The sequence below is a fragment of the Lupinus angustifolius genome, unplaced genomic scaffold (genome assembly GCF_001865875.1).
Source record: "Lupinus angustifolius cultivar Tanjil unplaced genomic scaffold, LupAngTanjil_v1.0 Scaffold_66_22, whole genome shotgun sequence".
NCBI lineage: Eukaryota > Viridiplantae > Streptophyta > Magnoliopsida > Fabales > Fabaceae > Lupinus > Lupinus angustifolius.
Window position 1 is genome coordinate 6,713 of NW_017723220.1, and position 18,127 is coordinate 24,839.

Sequence of the window (18,127 nt, forward strand, 5' to 3'; positions counted from 1 at the left end):
CTACACCATCATGAACGTCACCACTAACATCGATTTGGCCCAAGTGTCACACTTCATCAACTAAATAAAAATCAATTCCTACAACCCAAAAATTTAACACATCACAAAATACGTAAAACACGGTTATACTTTTTTTTTGAAAACCAATTTCTAATACTTTGAAACTAAATATTAAAGTGAGATAAAGAATTCAACTAATGAAAGACTTCAAATAATAGCAATACTAATATAACTATGATGAAAACAGAAATAAACATTACTGGCAAGAACATAACGTGGTGGAAGATAAGGATGATATAATGGGATTTATCAACTATATAGAACTTAAGCAATATTTTAGCCTCATTAAAGGAGTAAGACAATAAACCAAAAAATCACTTCGTTTTTAGAATAAATGGCAATGGATAATTAAAATTGATATTGTAATTCTTCATATATGGAACAAGGATGTCGTTGTACCTTTTTATTGAGTGTTCTGCACTTTATGGAGGGTTAATAGATTTAGAAAGTTTAGTGTGTAGATGAGTGGAAGAATTTGAACACCAGTAGCCTCTGAGAACAATGTAGGATTTAATAGGTGGTGTTGATTATGAGTTAAAGGAACAATTGGTAAATGCAAAGCATTTTGGATGGAGGGTCGGTACAAAGGGTTCTGACTCAACTTTTCTCAATTAGGAAAAAGAATATGGATGAGCAGTTGTATGTAGAAGAGAAAAACTGCAAAGGGAGTCTTGTTGCTATGATATACTAAACTAGATTTCAAGCACAAATAAAATATGGAAACAAAAAATTATACATGGGTTATATAACAACAATTAAACGTGAATTAAGGAAGTAATAAATGGAACGTGCATTGAATATTAATAAATATGCATGACTAAATTACACTGACACCCCCAGAGTTTTAGTGAAACTACACAAACCATCCCTCACTTTTTTACACCTACACAAAACCCCCTAAATTTTACACTTTCGTTACATCACCCCTGCATGAGAAATAAATGTAATTTTTTAAACAAAAAATTTGATAAATGCAATTAAGTTAAACAAAACATTATATATTGAGGAGACAGATCCAAATAATATACAAATCAATATATCTTTATTATTTTTTGTTACAAAATGTATCACCAATTTCAAAGAGATATTGTTTAAATCGCTCTTATATTATATCGTAATGAACCAAAAATGATAAATATGTATTAACTCATATATTATTTGGACTTGTCTTCACAATATATCATGTTTTGTTTAACTAAATTGCATTTATCACATTTTTTGTTTAAAAGATTACATTATTTCACTTTCAGAGGTGGTCAGTGTAATGAAAATATAAAAATGAGGGGTGTTTGTGTATGTGTAAAAAATTGAGGGGTGGTTTATGTAATTTCGCTAAAACTCAAGAGTGTCAGTGTAATTTATTCTATATTCATATATGATTATAATAATACTATTAACTATCACTCTGTAACATTATTTATTATTAATATATAATCATATATAATTATAATAATACTATTAACAATCACGTTGTAACATTATTTATATAATATATCCATATAGTAACATTAATATATATATATATGATAAAGTGATGGTATATAGTTAGGGATAAAATGATTAAAGGGTAGAAAAGATAAAGATGATTATATGATCTTAAATATGTTATGATAAATATTATCATTACCATAACTAATTTAATCAAAATTCACAATAAAGATAATGTTATAATAAATAATATAGGTGATATTACTTATAAATTATTATCAAAAAGATAATTTCTCTAAATATAGTATTCTTAAGATTATGAATAATTCAATGTAACGATAAAATAATACTTCTAACCCAAATTAAATTTTTAAATAACATTATTTTCACAAAAACCCGTTACTAGATGATATATATTCATTTACATGTGAGGTAACTGATATAATAACTGGTTTTTCGAATATAACAAAAATCATAAACATATTAAATAAATATTAAAAGATCTACAATTAATCTAAAAATAATCATATTTACCTTTAGATAAATCTACAAAAATAAGTCAAGATTTTTCACTCACATAAAAAATGATAGAAAATTGTAGGTGTTACAAGACTCACTAAACCTTCTATTTGTCTTCCTCAACTTCTATCTTCATCATTCCTTCTTCATCTCAGGCACAACTTCTTCTTCACCTCTGTTCCTACTCATTCACCCAAAGGTATGTTTTTTCAAGTTTTTTTCTATTAACGTATAGTTCAACGTTTGCTAATAGTAAATTCTAGGTTCTTTTTTTTGTTTTTTAGTTCAACATTTACTAATAAGGTAACATTTTTACTTGAGAAGTTAACGTTTTTTCGGCCATTATTTTTGGATGAAGCTTATCTTTTTTAGTTCAAGATAATATATATTTTTGTATGATTTCTCATTACTCCTTATTTCTGAATGTTTATTTCTTAAGGTTTCAAGTGACTGAAGGTTGTGATGAAGATTTTTTCTGACATATAATTTTACATTCCCTTCTTCGAAGTTAAATTTTCTTCTACCTTCTTGATCCTTCGGGAAAAAATACTAACCATGTGTAGGAAAATACATGTATCATTGTGCACTTGGCCAAAAGATAGTATAAGCTTTGGTGTGCACTTAGGAGAAGGCAAATAGGTATATCACTTTTCAACTATGAAAGTTTTATTGTTATTTTTATTATCACTATAAAGCAAAATTGTGACTCTTTAAAGTTGTAAAATAGATTCATTATTATTATTTTGAAATTAAAAGCTATTGTATTAGACATACGTTAGGTGTACAATTATACAATAGAAGCCCATGTATACTACATAAGATACATGCGGCCAGGGTACATAAGAAGGCTTTACATTTTTTTCGTTTTACTCACTCAAACTTTAATAGTTTCATTTTCTTTGCCTTACTTGTGGGTCAACATTCCTATGGATGGGGGAGCAATAAGTGATAAGTGAGATGCTTTTCACACGGAAGTTTTTTTTTTTAACTTTTCCTATATTTTAGTTAGACTTGTATATTTAATTTTATTTTCTTTGCACTTCTACATAACATGTTGCAGGCTACTAATTAAATATGTTTTCAAATTAAATACGCAGACCTTATAGTAGTCTCCAATTGAAAAGGATATGAAAAAAGCATGTCCAACACTAGACGGTAGAAAAAAAATCAAAAGTTATTTGAAACTCATGCTATTGAAAGGGTGAAACAAGATCCATTATTAACTTTTAAAAATGCTTAGTCTAAGTCTATGATAGAAGGAAAAGTGAACTAAGATGAAAAAACAAAGTCATAGTTTTAAAGTAATTTTATGTCCAACTAAAAAGTTGCAAAATATTCAGCAACTTGCACTTTCTCTAAGTGCTATTTGCTAAGAAAATAACTTTGTATACAGATAAATAAATAGCAAATAGCAGTTACTTACTTCTTTTTGCATACTTGGATGACTTCAATCATTTTCTTTGTGTTTTAAATTACTAAATTATTGATCAAATATATAGTATGTTTACATACTAAATTTTTATTATAGGCATCAAATTCTACAGTTATGATGAGGTATGTCGCCATAAAAATAAAGCAATTGATCGGTGGTTTGACACCTTCATGCTCGAAAATGGCTATTGTAGAAGTGAGTATGATAGTTGTGTCTACTACAAGAAGCTTGCAAATAAGTCATTTATCTATCTCCTTCTTTATGTTGATGACATGTTGATTGCAAGTAAGAACATGTCAGAAATAAAAAACTTAAAAGCTCAGAGTTTGAAATGAAAGACTTAGGAGCTAGAAGAAAAATTCTAGGAATGAAGATTCAGAGAGATAGAAAAGAATGGACGCTCTTTCTATCACAGAAGAAGTATATTGAGAAAGTGTTGGAACGTTTTGGCATGCAAAATGCTAAACCGGTCACTACTTCATTGGCGTCTCATTTCAAACTTTCAATGGCCTTGTGTCCACAAACTGAGAGCGAAAATGAGGAGATGTCAAGTGTACCTTATGCTAGTGCAGTTGGCAGTCTTATGTATGTCATGGTATGCACTAGACCAGATATTGCACAAGCAGTAAGTGTGGTAAGTAGGTATATGGCAAGTCCTGGTAAAGTTCACTGGAAGGCTGTGAAGTGGATTATGCGCTACCTAAAGGGTACCACGGATATTGGCTTATTGTATGGAAAAGTCAAAGATGTTGGAAGTAAGGTCATCGGATATATTGGCTCAGATTATGCCGGAGATCTGGATAAGCGAAGATCACTCACTAGATATGTCTTTACACTGTATGGTTGTACTATTAGTTGGAAAGCAACACTACAATCAATTGTTGTTTTGTCTACAATTGAAGTGGAGTACATCGTAGTAACAAAAGCTGTAAAGGAAGCCATTTGGGAGAAAGGTCTAATTGAAGAGTTGGGTATACAACTAGAAGAAACAACCATCTACTATGATAGTCAATGTGCTATACATCTCACAAAAAATCCAATGTATCATGAAAGAACTAAACATATTGATGTTCATATGCACTTTATCAGAGATATCATTAAGAAAGGAATTGTTAAAGGGGAGAAAATACCAAGTGCAAATAATCCTACTGACATGATGACGAAGCCAATTCCAACAACGAAGTTCAGACATTGTCTGGACTTGAATGATGTCCAGAATCTCTAGTGGGCATGAGGAATAGCAACATGAAAATAGTTATGATAGTCTTTTAACCAAGGTAGAGATTTATTAAATATTGGCTTAAAAGAAAAAGAGAATGATGTGGCAAAAGAAGTGGCAATGGTGAAATCTTCTTGTGGCCAAGTAAAATGAGTGGCTATAGTGGAACCTTTTTTGTAGCCAATGAGAAGAAGAGATTGTGGTGAAGCATCTTTGTTTTTGGCCTTAGTGCTCCAAGCCATTGTAAGACACACCAATATTCTAGTCTTAGTGCATATTCTCTCTTCTTCTCTTGTTCTAATATTGTGAGGAATATTTTAGTGTTTAAGATATACTTGAGTGAGAGTGATATTGGGTGTACTTGGGTTTTGGGAAGTGAGTGAACTTGTAATTCTCTTTCATCATAGTGATAATATCATTGTTGCTCTTCAACCGTGGACGTATGCAAATTGTTGAACCACGTTAATTTCTTGGTGTCATTTTCTCTATTATATTTTCTCCATGTGTCTTCCACTACAACAAACTGGTATCAGAGCTCGTAGAGCTCTTGCATGCTAAGCCGTACGATCTAAAAGAAAATTATTAGTATGCTCTTTGTTTGCGGCATTGTCTGATCTAACACACAAGAAAAGAATTGTTCTTGTTACTAGAAAGGTATAATAGTGTGAAAGTGCATGTCTAGGAAAGTTCTGTCTTAGGAAAGACCTGGTATTTAAGCGTGTCTGTTAAGACCCACCTCTCTTTCCTGGGAGCTTTCCTGGTGTACGTTCACAGACTACGATATTGTTCTGGTATACAGTTATCATGGCGAGTGCTAAATTTGATTTGGAGAAATTTAATGGAGAAAATGATTTCAACCTATGGCGATTGAAGATGAAAGCTCTACTAGTTCATCAAGGCTTGAGAAAAGCCTTGGAAGGTAGAAACAAGTTACCATAGAGTATGATCGACGACGAGAAGGATGAAAACCTGGAAAAAGCACATAGTGCAATATTGTTGTGCTTGGGAGATGAAGTTCTACGAGAAGTGTCAGATGAAACTACAGCTGCTTCATTATGGTTGAAGCTGGAAAGCCTGTACATGACAAAGTCACTTCAAATGCGGCTGTATTTGAAGAAAAGAATATATACCCTTCAAATGCAGGAAGGAAAACCCATAAAAGATCATCTGGATGAATTTAACAAAATTATTCTTGATCTAAAGAATATTGATGTTAAAATTGAAGATGAAGACCAAGCAATTCTTCTACTATGTTCCCTTCCAAGTTCTTATGAGCACTTCATCGACACCATGATGTATGGTCGAGAAGATCTGACCTTAGACGAAGTAAAGGCGGCGTTGCACTCGAAAGAACTGAAGAAAAGAGTATCAGATTCGAGATCTGAAGGCTCAGGTGATAGTCTTTTTGCTAGAGGAAGAATAGAGAGGCGAAATCAATTTGGTGAAAGAGGGAAATCTAGGTCCAAGTCTAAAGCGAAACCTAGAAATTATAAATGATTTCATTCTCACAAAGAAGGGCATATAAGAAAGAATTGTCTACAGCGCAAAGGCAAGGAAAAGATTTATAAATATAGAGATGCAGCTGTAGCAAATGACTATGATAGTGCAGATGCACTAATAGTCTCAGAGCACGATTCAAAAGATGAATGGGTACTTGATTCTGGATGCTCATATCACATGTGTCCCATTAAGGATTGGTTTTCAACTTACCAACCCTTAGATGGGGGCAAGGTCCTTTTGGGAAATAATGCTCCCTGCAAGGTCATTGGCATCGGCTCAATTAGAATCAAGATGTTCGATGGAATCGTAAGGACGTTGACAGATGTAAGGCATGTTCCAGAATTGAAGAAAAATCTGATTTCCTTGGGAACACTAGATTCAAAAGGTTATAGCTACAAAGGTGAAGGTGGAGCTATAAGAATATCTAAAGGCGCTATGGTTGTAATGAAAGGAAAGAAAGAGAATAGTCTCTACATGCTACAAGGAAACACAATCACGGGTGTTGCTGCTGTCTCATCAACAAGTGATTATGATGTCACCAAATTGTGGCATCTAAGAATGGGTCATGTTAGTGAAAGAGGTCTAGCCGAGTTGGCCAAGCAAGGATTGCTATGTGGTCAACAAGTCGGGAAGGTAGACTTCTGTGAACATTGCATTTTTGGGAAGCAATGTCGAATAAAATTCAACAATGCAGTTCATCGAACAAAAGGCACGTTGGATTATGTACATTCTGACTTGTGGGGTCCTTCCCAAGTACCTTCTCATGGTGGTAGGAGATATATGCTAACTTTCATTGATGATTATTCAAGGAAGGTTTGGATCTTCATTTTGAAACACAAAAGTGAAGCATTTGTCAAGTTCAAACAGTGGAAAACCTTGATCGAAAAGCAAAGTGGGAGGAAGATCAAGTGACTGAGAACTAACATGGCCTAGAGTTTTGTAGCAGAGAATTCGAAAACTTTTGCAAGGATCATGGTATTGTCAGACATTATACTATGAGGAACACTCCTCAACAAAATGGACTTGCAGAACGGATGAACAGAACCTTACTTGAAAAGACGAGGTGTATGTTGTCAAATGCTGGATTGCCAAAACAATTCTGGGCGGAAGCTGTCAATACAGCTTCTTACTTGATCAACAGATGTCCATCAACGGTTATTGATTTAAAACTCCAGAAGAGATGTGGTCGGGTGTTCCTGCAAATTATGATAATTTGAGGATATTTGGTTGCCCTGCATATGCTCATAACAAAGAAGGAAAACTTGATGCAAGAGCATTGAAATGCATTTTTCTTGGATATCCTGATGGTGTAAAAGGATATAAGTTGTGGTGGCCAGAGAAAAGAAAATGTATTATTAGTAGGGATATTACTTTTAATGAAGTTGAAATGCTAAAGCCTCATAAAGAGTCTTCAAGTGAAAACAAAGACCCTAGTATCTCGGAGAAGGTGGATTTTGAGGTGGAGATACAAAGGAAAAGACATTTGATCAAGAATAAGAAGTCTATGATGCATCTACTAGAAGTGATGTATCCCAATTGCAACATTATCAGTTTGTTAAGGATAGGCAAATGAGACATATAAAACCTCCTAAGAAATATGGTTATGCTGATCTAGTGTCTTATGCTCTAAATGTTGTTGATGATATCAGAAATTGTGAGCCACAATCATATGAAGAAGCTATCAACAATAAAGAAGCTTCCAAATGGATTTCTGCCATGAGAGAGGAAATTGAGTCTCTTCATAAGAAGCATACTTGGGTTCTTGTGAAACGACCAAAGTCTCAAATGGTTGTTGGATGCAAATGGGTCTTCAAGAAGAAGGAAGGAATTCCTAGAGTTGAAGATGCAAGATTCAAAGCGCGATTAGTGACCAAAGGTTTTACACAAAGAGAAGGAAGTGATTTCAATGAAGCTTTCTCCCCTGTGGTAAAACATAGCTCTGTTCGCATCCTACTTGCCATTGTAGCTCAATTTGATATGGAACTTGAGCAACTAGATGTCAAAACAGCATTCTTGCATGGTGAGTTGGAGGAACAAATCTATATGAAACAACCTGAAGGATTTGAAGTTCAAGGGAAGGAAGATCATGTTTGCTTGCTGAAGAAATCCTTATATGGCTTAAAACAATCTCCTAGACAGTGGTATCAGAGCCGATGGTTCGGTTGGGACATGGTGGACTCAAGGGGGAGCGGACCGGAAAGTGTGTGGTACCCACACTTGAGGGGGAGATTGTTGGGTTTATTCAAGTGTGAAGTCCCACATTGGATATGCGAGGAGGAGTGAAAGAGTTTATAAGAAGGAAAGGTCCATGGAACTAAAGCCTTAAGGTTTTGGTTCAAGACGTGGTGTCTCACTTGTAACTCTTCACTCTTCTCATACCCATGTAACAATGGAACTCCCCGGTGGTTAGACGCTCCCCAATCACAGTCTGGTCCAACATACTAAATTTTTATTATAGGCATCAAATTCTACAGTTGTGATGAGGTATGTCGTCATAAAAATAAAGCAATTGATTGGATGATCACCAAGACCATGATAAAATGGTCAAGCAATTTGTGCAAATTATGGTTAAGTTTAGTTACTTGGGAACACAAAAAATAACTTCATACTCACTAACTTTACTAAAACACTGGCAAGCTCTTTTTTGTATAACTATTACATGCAACACAAGCTTTATTATCTGTATTTATTGATCGTTTTCTCACTAAACCTAAGTCAATAACTGACTTGTATCATTCTTTTTTGCCTTGCAGGTGAAAAATCCACCTTCTTCATAACATGGAGTAAAATAATAAGTGATGAAAAGTAAATGAAAATTGCAAAAAAACTTTAACATCATTAGTTATATTTTAATTAAACTTATTTTGTTATTTTTTTTAATTTGTACTTCTACATATTGTATGGTTGGCTAATCCAATATTGCTATATCGTGCATTCGCATAGATACACTCTTAGAGATTCATGTACATAAAAGCAATCATAAAATATATATAAATTATTAGTATTATAATGTATATTTGATTTTTATTTGTTTTAATTATTTTTGATTCCTTAGTTTTACGATGTAATCATAAAATACATATAAATTATTAGTATTATTGTGCATATTTGAATACATATTTTTTAGAAGAGTCGGTTTTTATTAGAAAAATATGTACATCTATTCTTTATAACATGTACATTAAAATATCACAATTGTTTGTCGTTAAAAAAATAATAGAAATATCACAATCTAAATAGTATACCAAAAAATGTATATTCCAAATAATATAAATAGAACTTCATTTGTTTAAATGCAACTTTCATATGCAACAACCAATAACGTAAACAATAATAACAATAACAAAAATGAGTGTAAAAGACATAGTAATAATAATAATAAATTCCATATTATTAATATTGCATGAGTAAACATTGATTTCTTAAAAAATTGATATTAAAAATTAATTTTAAACATTTACATTTATGATTGTTTATATCAATCTAGATTTGTGCTTATATTTCATGTGTAAACATTTCAATATTTAATCATAATGATCATCAATCTAAAATAAAATATATTCATTTAAGAGATATGCTAGAAAAAAGACCTTTTAAATTTATATGGTACTTATAAACATAATTCTAAAAAAAATGGTACAGAAAAAAAGTCATCATATATAGAGAATATAGAGGGGAGCTATTATCCCATTAAATTTCAATTTTATTTGTCGTGATGTATTTTAAAATCAAATACTATTAATATTCATACTATCAACAAATTAATGCTGGTAATAATTGACACAATTGTACTTTTATGATTTTTTTGGTTATAACATAAGATGACCTCATAAATTTCACTTTTTAAAAAACCTAACACACTCAAATAAAAACACAAACCATACATCATTAAACACAAACAAAAGTGGTATTTCACCACTCTCCGATAAGGCTAATTTTAATAACGTGAATACCAGTTAAAAGAAATAGTAACAATATGGATAGTAAAAATAATATAAACAATAATAACAATAGTATACAAAGAATTCAGAATGGTAACATTGTATGCGTAAATATTGATTTGTTAAAATTGTTGATATTATAATTAATTTTAAAAACAACAATAGTATAAAAAGAATTCAGAATAGTAACAATGGGAAAATTAACATAAAAATAATTTTAAAATTTTCTATTATTAATATTACATGTGTAAACATTGGTTTGTTAAAATTGTTTATATTGAAATTAATTTTAAGCATGCACATTTATGATTGTACGAATTCAGAATATTAAGAACAACAAATCTATTGTATAAAATATAATAAACATTAATCTAAAATAAATCATAATCATTAGTTAGATAAGTCAAAAAAAACCTTATAAATCTACATGGTACTTATATATAAACATCATGCCAAAAAAAATGGTGAGGTATAAATATATACTTTATTAAATTTATATGGTACTTATTGCATACGACATTATTTTATTATATCCATTATTATATAATGACTAAATTATCCCACCTAAATTAAAGATATAAGTAAAATATAATATACTTTGCAGTAATATACTATACACAATTTCATTTATTAAATTTTTGAAACAAATAAAAGATCTTATTAAAAATATACCACTTCTATTCTATTTAACTATATAAGAAAAAAGGTCCCCAACACTATTCTTCTAGGACACATGTCATGCTCTCATTTGCTTTTTTCCCTCCAAAACATCTCCATACTCTATTGATCTCAACACTATTCCTCTTGGACACATGTCATGCTCTCATTTATTTTTTTCCCTTCAAAACATCTTCATACTCTATTGATGAGCTCACACACACTATCATTTTCATATACATCTTGCACCATTAATTTTTATTCCTCACATATAACATCCACGTGTCATCATCTGACCATTAGCTTTCTAACCACAACATTAATATTCTTTATTACTCACATATCTCATCCACATGCCATCATCTCACCATTTGCTTTCTAACAACACCTTTCATTATCCCCAAATCCATTTGCAACATTTTAATTCTTTCTCAATACCAAATACATTTTTTTATTATTAAATTCTTCCTTCTCCATCTCTTCGTTTCACCTACCATTCGTTCCATCAACTTTTCGTTTCTCTTTGTTTGTTCTTTTTTGTCTATCAAATACACATATAAACATGAATATATACCGACACTTATCACCTTTGTAAAACTAATTTATCACCTCATTTCTATTATCGGCTATACAATTCTAAATTTTAAGAATATCAAGAGTTCCAACATAATTTTCAATTTTTTTGACCTTCAAAATAAAAGATTTATTACTATGATCGTAACCCAAAAAATGTTAGACCCAATGAAATGAATTTGATAGAAGAAATCACAAGTATAATTTAAGTGTCAATAAAATTACAATAACAATATGTGCAACTAATTCATCAATAACTCAATCTGACCAAACACATATGTTTCTATAATTTCCTACCTTACTAGTTATTAATTTAAGTGTATACAAATAATCGATTTCAAATCACTAATAATATATCATCACTCAACTAACTAACTATTCGACCAATTAATAATTTATTATCCAATAATATGATTTCATTGTTGATAACAAAACCTTAATATAATCATCTCACCTTTCCTTATTTAATTGTATAATTTAAATTGGAAAAATTATATTGTTTCAAACTCATTCAATATTTACATTAATCTATCTATTCTATTTAAGATTATTATTACTCTAAGAATTAGAAGAGGTTAGATTACTGTTCATTTGTACGATTAACATACGTGTTCTTAACAATATGAATATACGAGTAACATGTATGTTTTTAACTATGGAAATGCACGAGTAATATGTATTCTTAATAATATAAATGTATGGGTAACATGTGTGTTTTTGACCATATGAATGCACAAATAACATTTGTGTTATAAACCATGCGACAAAAAATTACCATCCCGTGCAAATGCACGGTTGCTAGTTTATATCTAAGTGTAAATCAAAGGGAATACCTATATGCATAGAGAATAACTATTATATAATTGTTTTTTTTTTAAAACAAGGGTGCAAATCCACCCGAAAATATATTAATATGATAAGAAACCATTACATACCCCTAAACCTATAGTTAGGGAAGGACACCAAATTTCTATGAAATTCAAACAACAAGAAAGAAGGTGGGTGATCCCACCAATAACCCAATCTGCAAGTCACACCAAAATTGGCCAATCTATCCGCATAAGCATTGCCTTCTCTAAATATATGGGACACTTTCACTTGCATATCCAACATTAAATGTTTGCACTTGTTCATTCGGTTGCTTAGCTTCCAAGGAACCGGCTTGATTCCCTTGAAGATGTCCACCACCGAGGTTGAGTCACACTCCAACCAAATTCTACACCAACCTTTTGAGTGAGCAATTTGGACCGCTGTAATTGCAGCAAGAACTTCAGCAAATAGAGAATCATGAATGCTATAATAAGAAGCAAAGTAACCTAAGCACATCCCCTTACTATCCCTGAAAATTCCCCCTTGCATGCCCCGGGGACCCCTTAGCCGCGCCATCAGTGTTAATCTTCACCCAACCCATCAAAGGCATAGCCCAATTGACTTCAGAAATTGTAGGGGCCTTGTTGTACTTAGCAGTAACTTGGAAGGCTCTTAGAATGGAGAATTCCAGCAGGGAAGGCTTGGCACAGAGTTTGGTGAAGTTACCCGTGAATGAAGTGTTGAGCTTGATCATTTGAATTGCTTGGGCAGAGTTGATATTCAGATTATCGAATCTGGATTTATTTCTACAATGCCAAATGACAGCAATTGAGTTGACAATTGTAGAGATTAACACCTGCTGCAATTGAGGACTCCAACTAGCTGAAATGGATAGGAGGCTTTTGGTTGAGGCATGATCAATGGGATAACCAAGCTGAGTGCTCAACCAATTCCAAATTAGCTTAGCAAAAGAACAGTTGAAGAATAGATGAGCAGAGGACTCCTCAGTGGACCTACATAGGTTGCAAATAGAGGGCAAAGCCAATCCCCTTATCTTCAAATTATCATCAGTTGGCATTCTATCATTCAGTAACCTCCAAGTGACAAAAGACTTAGAAGGAGGAATGACTATAGACAATATTGAGTTACACAAATGATCCTGAGCTTGAGCAAGCTTGATAATTGTAAGCCTCTTTCGAGTTTAAAATCCCATCACTTGTATGCTGCCAAGCCAACTTATCAGGCAAATGAGAAGTAGGGATAGGGGTTCTCAATATTCTCTGACAAACCTCAGGGTGAGTCCTACTCATCCATGACGGGATTATCCAAGCAGAGTCAGTAATGTAGTCAGGGATCTTGGCCACAAGAACAGAGGAAATCTGATTAGGAATGCCAAGGAGATCAACTAAAGGTTTACCCAACCAGTTGTCCCTCCAATATCTGATGTTGCTCCCATTGCCCAACAACCAAATTGAGTTCTCCAAAGAGACCTGCCAATGCTTCTTTATACCAGGCGAGATTGAGGACTTTATATAGGAAGACTTAGGCTCTTTGTTCCTGAAGAATCTACTTCTGTAGTAGTTAGCCCATTCCTGAGATGAGGAGCCCATTTCCCAAGCCAACTTTAACATTGCTGCCTGATTTAACAACTTTATTGATCTTATCCCAAGCCCACCCTCTTTTATGGGGCAACAAACTTTGTGCCAAGCAACTGTGACTAGCTTCTTGACCTTAGTATCTCCAGACCAAATGAAATTCCTTATGCAACAATCCAGCTTTTTAAGCAAAATGACAGGCCAACTATAGATGTGAAAACTATAGATCAGCATACTATGAATTATGGATTTCACAAGCTCCACTCTGCCCATAATTGAGAGACAAGACCCTTTCCACCTAGCCAACTTGTTGATGATTCTGTCTGCTATGGGCTGAAGATGAATAGCTTTAGGTTTGCCTTTGAACACAGGAACCCCTAGATAGTTGAAGGGCAGACACCCAACTCCAAAACCCAGCCAGGCAGTTAACTTTCTGATTTTCCTAGGAGTAGCTTGAGTAGAGAAGAATTTACACTTGTTAAGGTTTAAACATTGACCTGAAACTTTGGCATAATCATTAAATAGGTCCTTCATGGCAGACAACTCTCTTTTGATTCCTCTGCAAAACAGTAGAATATCATCAGCATATAAAACATGGCTAGGTGTTGCAATTCTAGGCCCAACAATTGATCTAAATTTCCCATTATCCAGCAGCTTTGATAACCCTCTGCTTATCACATCTTCAGCCAGGAAAAACAGAATAGGGGATAAGGGATCCCCTTGCCTAATACCTCTCTTGCAATGAAAGAACCCAACAGAATGACCATTCACTAAAATAGAGAGTCTAGCAGACTTTAGGATGACATCAATCCAGTGAATGAAAGAACTAGCAAACCCAAAGGCATGAAGATTATCTTTAAGGAACTTCCAATCTATAGTGTCAAAGGCCTTCTTGACATCAAGCTTGATTGCTAAATTTCCACCAAGAGTTTTATGGTCAAGAAGATTAATTGCCTCAAAGGCAATACATATGTAATCATGTATGTGCCTATCTTTAATGAGCAATTTTAGCAAGCATGTCAGCCAAGACTTTGGTGATTATTTTGAATTGGAAATTTGCAAGAGCTATTGGTCTAAAGTCCTCAATTTTATCAGCAGAGGGGAATTTAGGAATTAGAACCAGGTTGTTGGAATTGAGGTTAGGAAGAATCCAACCCCGGTTGAAGAACTGTTTAACAGATTGACAGACATCTTTCCCAACTATGTCCCAAAAATTCTAAAAGAAGCAACCACCAAACCCATCAGGGCCAGGAGCACCTTCTCCATTCATATCAAAAACAGCACCTTTGATCTCCTCCTCCAAAGGAATCTTAGAAAGCATAGAATTGTCCTCCTCAGAAACCAACTTAGGAATAACATAATCAATGAGAGTACTGGGTTGAGTTACATTATCAGAGGCATACAGATTTGTGAAGTAGTCCAAAACATGGTTCTCAATCTTCTGGCTATCAAGCAGAGTATTCTCACCTTGTCTAAGCCTACACATAGATTTTGTGGCATACCTGATCTTGGCCATGTTATGGAAGTAGCTTGTGTTCCTATCACCACTGATTTGCCAATTTAATCTGGACTTCTCTTTCCAGAACTCTTCCTCAGTAGCTAAAGCAAACATCAAGACCTTTTGAGCCTGATCCTCTTGAATCATCAGATTATCAGAATGCCCCTCATTGGTGATTCTCTGCTGTAACCTCTCAACCTGGAAAAGAGCCTCCTTAACCCTGCTATGAATGTTTCCAAAAACCTCCTTGTTCCAAGTTTTGAGAATGATCTTGAGACCCTTGAGCTTGGTAGAAAGGATATACATAGGGTAACCAACCACCTAATTAGCCCAGTGATTCTCAATTACCCCTCTGAGACCCTCATGCTTTAGCCACATTCTATGGAACCTGAATTGAGCTTGGTTCCTTGGAATCTCATCTGAGAAACCAAGCAGAAGAGGGTGGTGATCCGAGGAAGATCTAGTCAAAGTGCAACAATAAGTTTGTTGCCAATTGTGCATCCAAGTGTCATTGCACATTGTTATGTTTAGTCTTTTTTGAGTGTGAGCCAAACCTCTTCTTCTATTAGACCACGTGAACTCAGCTCCTCTAGTAAGAATATGATGCAGCCTACCAACATTAGAGAAATTCTTGAAGTCCTCACAAGCAGTTCTATTAGGCAAGTAAGCACCATTGCACTCATTGGCTCCCAGAACAGAGTTAAAGTCTCCAATGCAACACCAAGGCCCCTGATTAGCTGAAATGTGGTCCAATATGTCAGTCCAAAGGGTTCTTCTCATAAGGTAGTTGGTGTGAGCATAAACTGCACAAATGAAAGCATGTTGACCATTTTGCAACAATGATATGGAAATTTGCTGAGAAGAGTTGGAGATGATTTGAGGACTGATATCATCACGACAAGCACCCCAAAGATTAGGAAGCAAGCTACCCCTATCATTCTCAATAAAAGGTTTCAAATTCAAAGGAGACCAATACAAAGGATTGATTTTATTCAAGGCAATCATGGGTTCAGAGATGAAAACCACATCTGGCTTATTGATAGAACACAGCTTTTTGAAAACTAATCTAGTTTTGGAATTTCCCATTCCTCTACTGTTCCAGTAAATCACCTTCATTTGGAAACATGTAGGTAGCCACCCCTACGGGTAAAGTGAACCTTTTCTTGGCTTTGCTTTTGTCTCAATTTTTTCTTTTGAGACTTGGACAGAACTTTTGTGTATGACCCTCCCTTAGATATAGCTTTATTTGGGATACTATCCTCCAAGTCTTCAATGATATCCTCCTCCTCATCTGCCCATAATCTTCCAACAATTCTAGCCTCTTTTGTAGCCACAACATTGCTCATCTGCCCATGCTGCTGGATTATGAAACTTTCCTCTTGTATTAGCTGAGAGTTAGGGACCTCATTTTCCATAGAGTCTTCCACTCTTGTGTCCCTCGAATCATCATCAGATGATCTATCAAGGTCATTTGCCTCATCCAACTGAGGAATGCCCTCCTCTTGAACTTTTTCCAGTTGAAGGTTGACATTATTCTCAAATTCTAATTCAATTATCAGATCATTGCTCTGATTATCCTTAGCCACTTCCTTCAGCTTATCAATCCCAGATTCACCTTTATGGATAGGAGTGCTAGATTTGCGATCAGTGCTTGAAGCAGGGCCCTTATCTATTACTGTCCTAGGAATTTTTCCAAGAGAAGTATCTTTCTTGGGCCTAGGAGGATCTATTCCTGCATCCTTATTTCTTCTGCAGTTTGAGATCGTATGACCAATAGATTGACACCCTGAACAGAAATAAGGGAGGTTCTCATATTCAATGTGTACAAAGAAAGAAAAGCCTTCTCTTTCCACTAAGATTTGACTAGGTAAAGTACCTTTGAGGTCAACATCCACCAATATTCTTGCAAAGTGCCCAAAGGATCTACTACATGTTGCCTCATCCAGAGATATTGGGACACCCAGACCCCCAGCAATAGAGAACATGATCTTGGAACTCTAATATTCAAGCGGCAGACCCAAGATCCTGACCCAACATTGCGAGTGAGACCCCTTCTGAAGATTTGGGTTGAAGTCAGGGGACCATAAAGATAGCCTCAAGAATCCTGGTTTCAAGCTCCAAGACCCCACCGCACAAATTGATCTCATATCCTCAACTGAAGCAAATGAGAAATCATAGAACCCTCGACCAAGCGATATCATACTCCAGGTACCAATCATTGTCCAGAAAGACTGAAGTTTTGCTCTCAGTTCAGGGAACTTAAGAGGTGTGTCTCATTTTGATAAAATGATCCTGCCATGAAGGTGTGTCTTGCACCTTTGAAGCCCGCTTGGTACTCCTCTTCCGGGATCTTAATGGCAATAGCATCTCCCTTGATACATGGTTGAGGAAGTTGGGAGATTGAGATGCCACACGTTGCCTTGAGAGCTTGAACAAATGATTTGTTTTTGTGCACTTCCAAGGTTGTTGGAGCTGGAATTTTGTTTCCCCTTGTTGATTCATCCAGATTAGCCAAGCAAGACCAAGGAATAGTTGTCTTGTGAGTTGGAGAGTTCATCATTTTGGATCCAAGATTGTTGGTGCTCTTCATCATTGTGTTTCCAAGAATGTTGGAGTTCATTCCAAGATTGTTGGAGTTTGTCACTTCGTGTGCTCATCTTTCATCTAAGGATGCATGTAATGATATCATTATATAATTGTTAGTTCCAACTATAATACAACATGATATTTTCCTCCAAACTCATATTTTTTTCTCAACTCTTACTTCACCATGTTTAATTTATTGGAATAAATTATCTTCTCATATCAAGAGATAAGTTATTTTCTTAAACCATTAAAATCATGACATATGTTTTATTTTTTTGGTTTTTAGAAATATATTTTAGAAAATGATAA

The 18,127-nt window shown here is 34.2% G+C and overlaps 2 protein-coding genes across 2 annotated transcripts; both read right to left on the reverse strand.

Annotated features, from left to right (window-relative positions):
- Positions 1–12,662: 12,662 nt before the first annotated feature.
- Positions 12,663–13,217, reverse strand: LOC109339299. The gene has a single exon (XM_019576714.1). It carries the CDS (start codon positions 13,215–13,217, stop codon positions 12,663–12,665), a length of 555 nt encoding a protein of 184 aa, XP_019432259.1.
- Positions 13,218–15,553: 2,336 nt separating this feature from the next.
- LOC109339300 lies at positions 15,554–16,348 on the reverse strand. Its single transcript, XM_019576715.1, has one exon. It carries the CDS (start codon positions 16,346–16,348, stop codon positions 15,554–15,556), a length of 795 nt encoding a protein of 264 aa, XP_019432260.1.
- Between the last annotated feature and the right edge of the window lie 1,779 nt (positions 16,349–18,127).

Bases quoted from the DNA above. Each gene is read 5' to 3' on its own strand.
- LOC109339299 (XM_019576714.1), bottom strand. From the start codon at position 13,217: ATGCCAACTGATGATAATTTGAAGATAAGGGGATTGGCTTTGCCCTCT.
- LOC109339300 (XM_019576715.1), bottom strand. From the start codon at position 16,348: ATGAAGGTGATTTACTGGAACAGTAGAGGAATGGGAAATTCCAAAACT.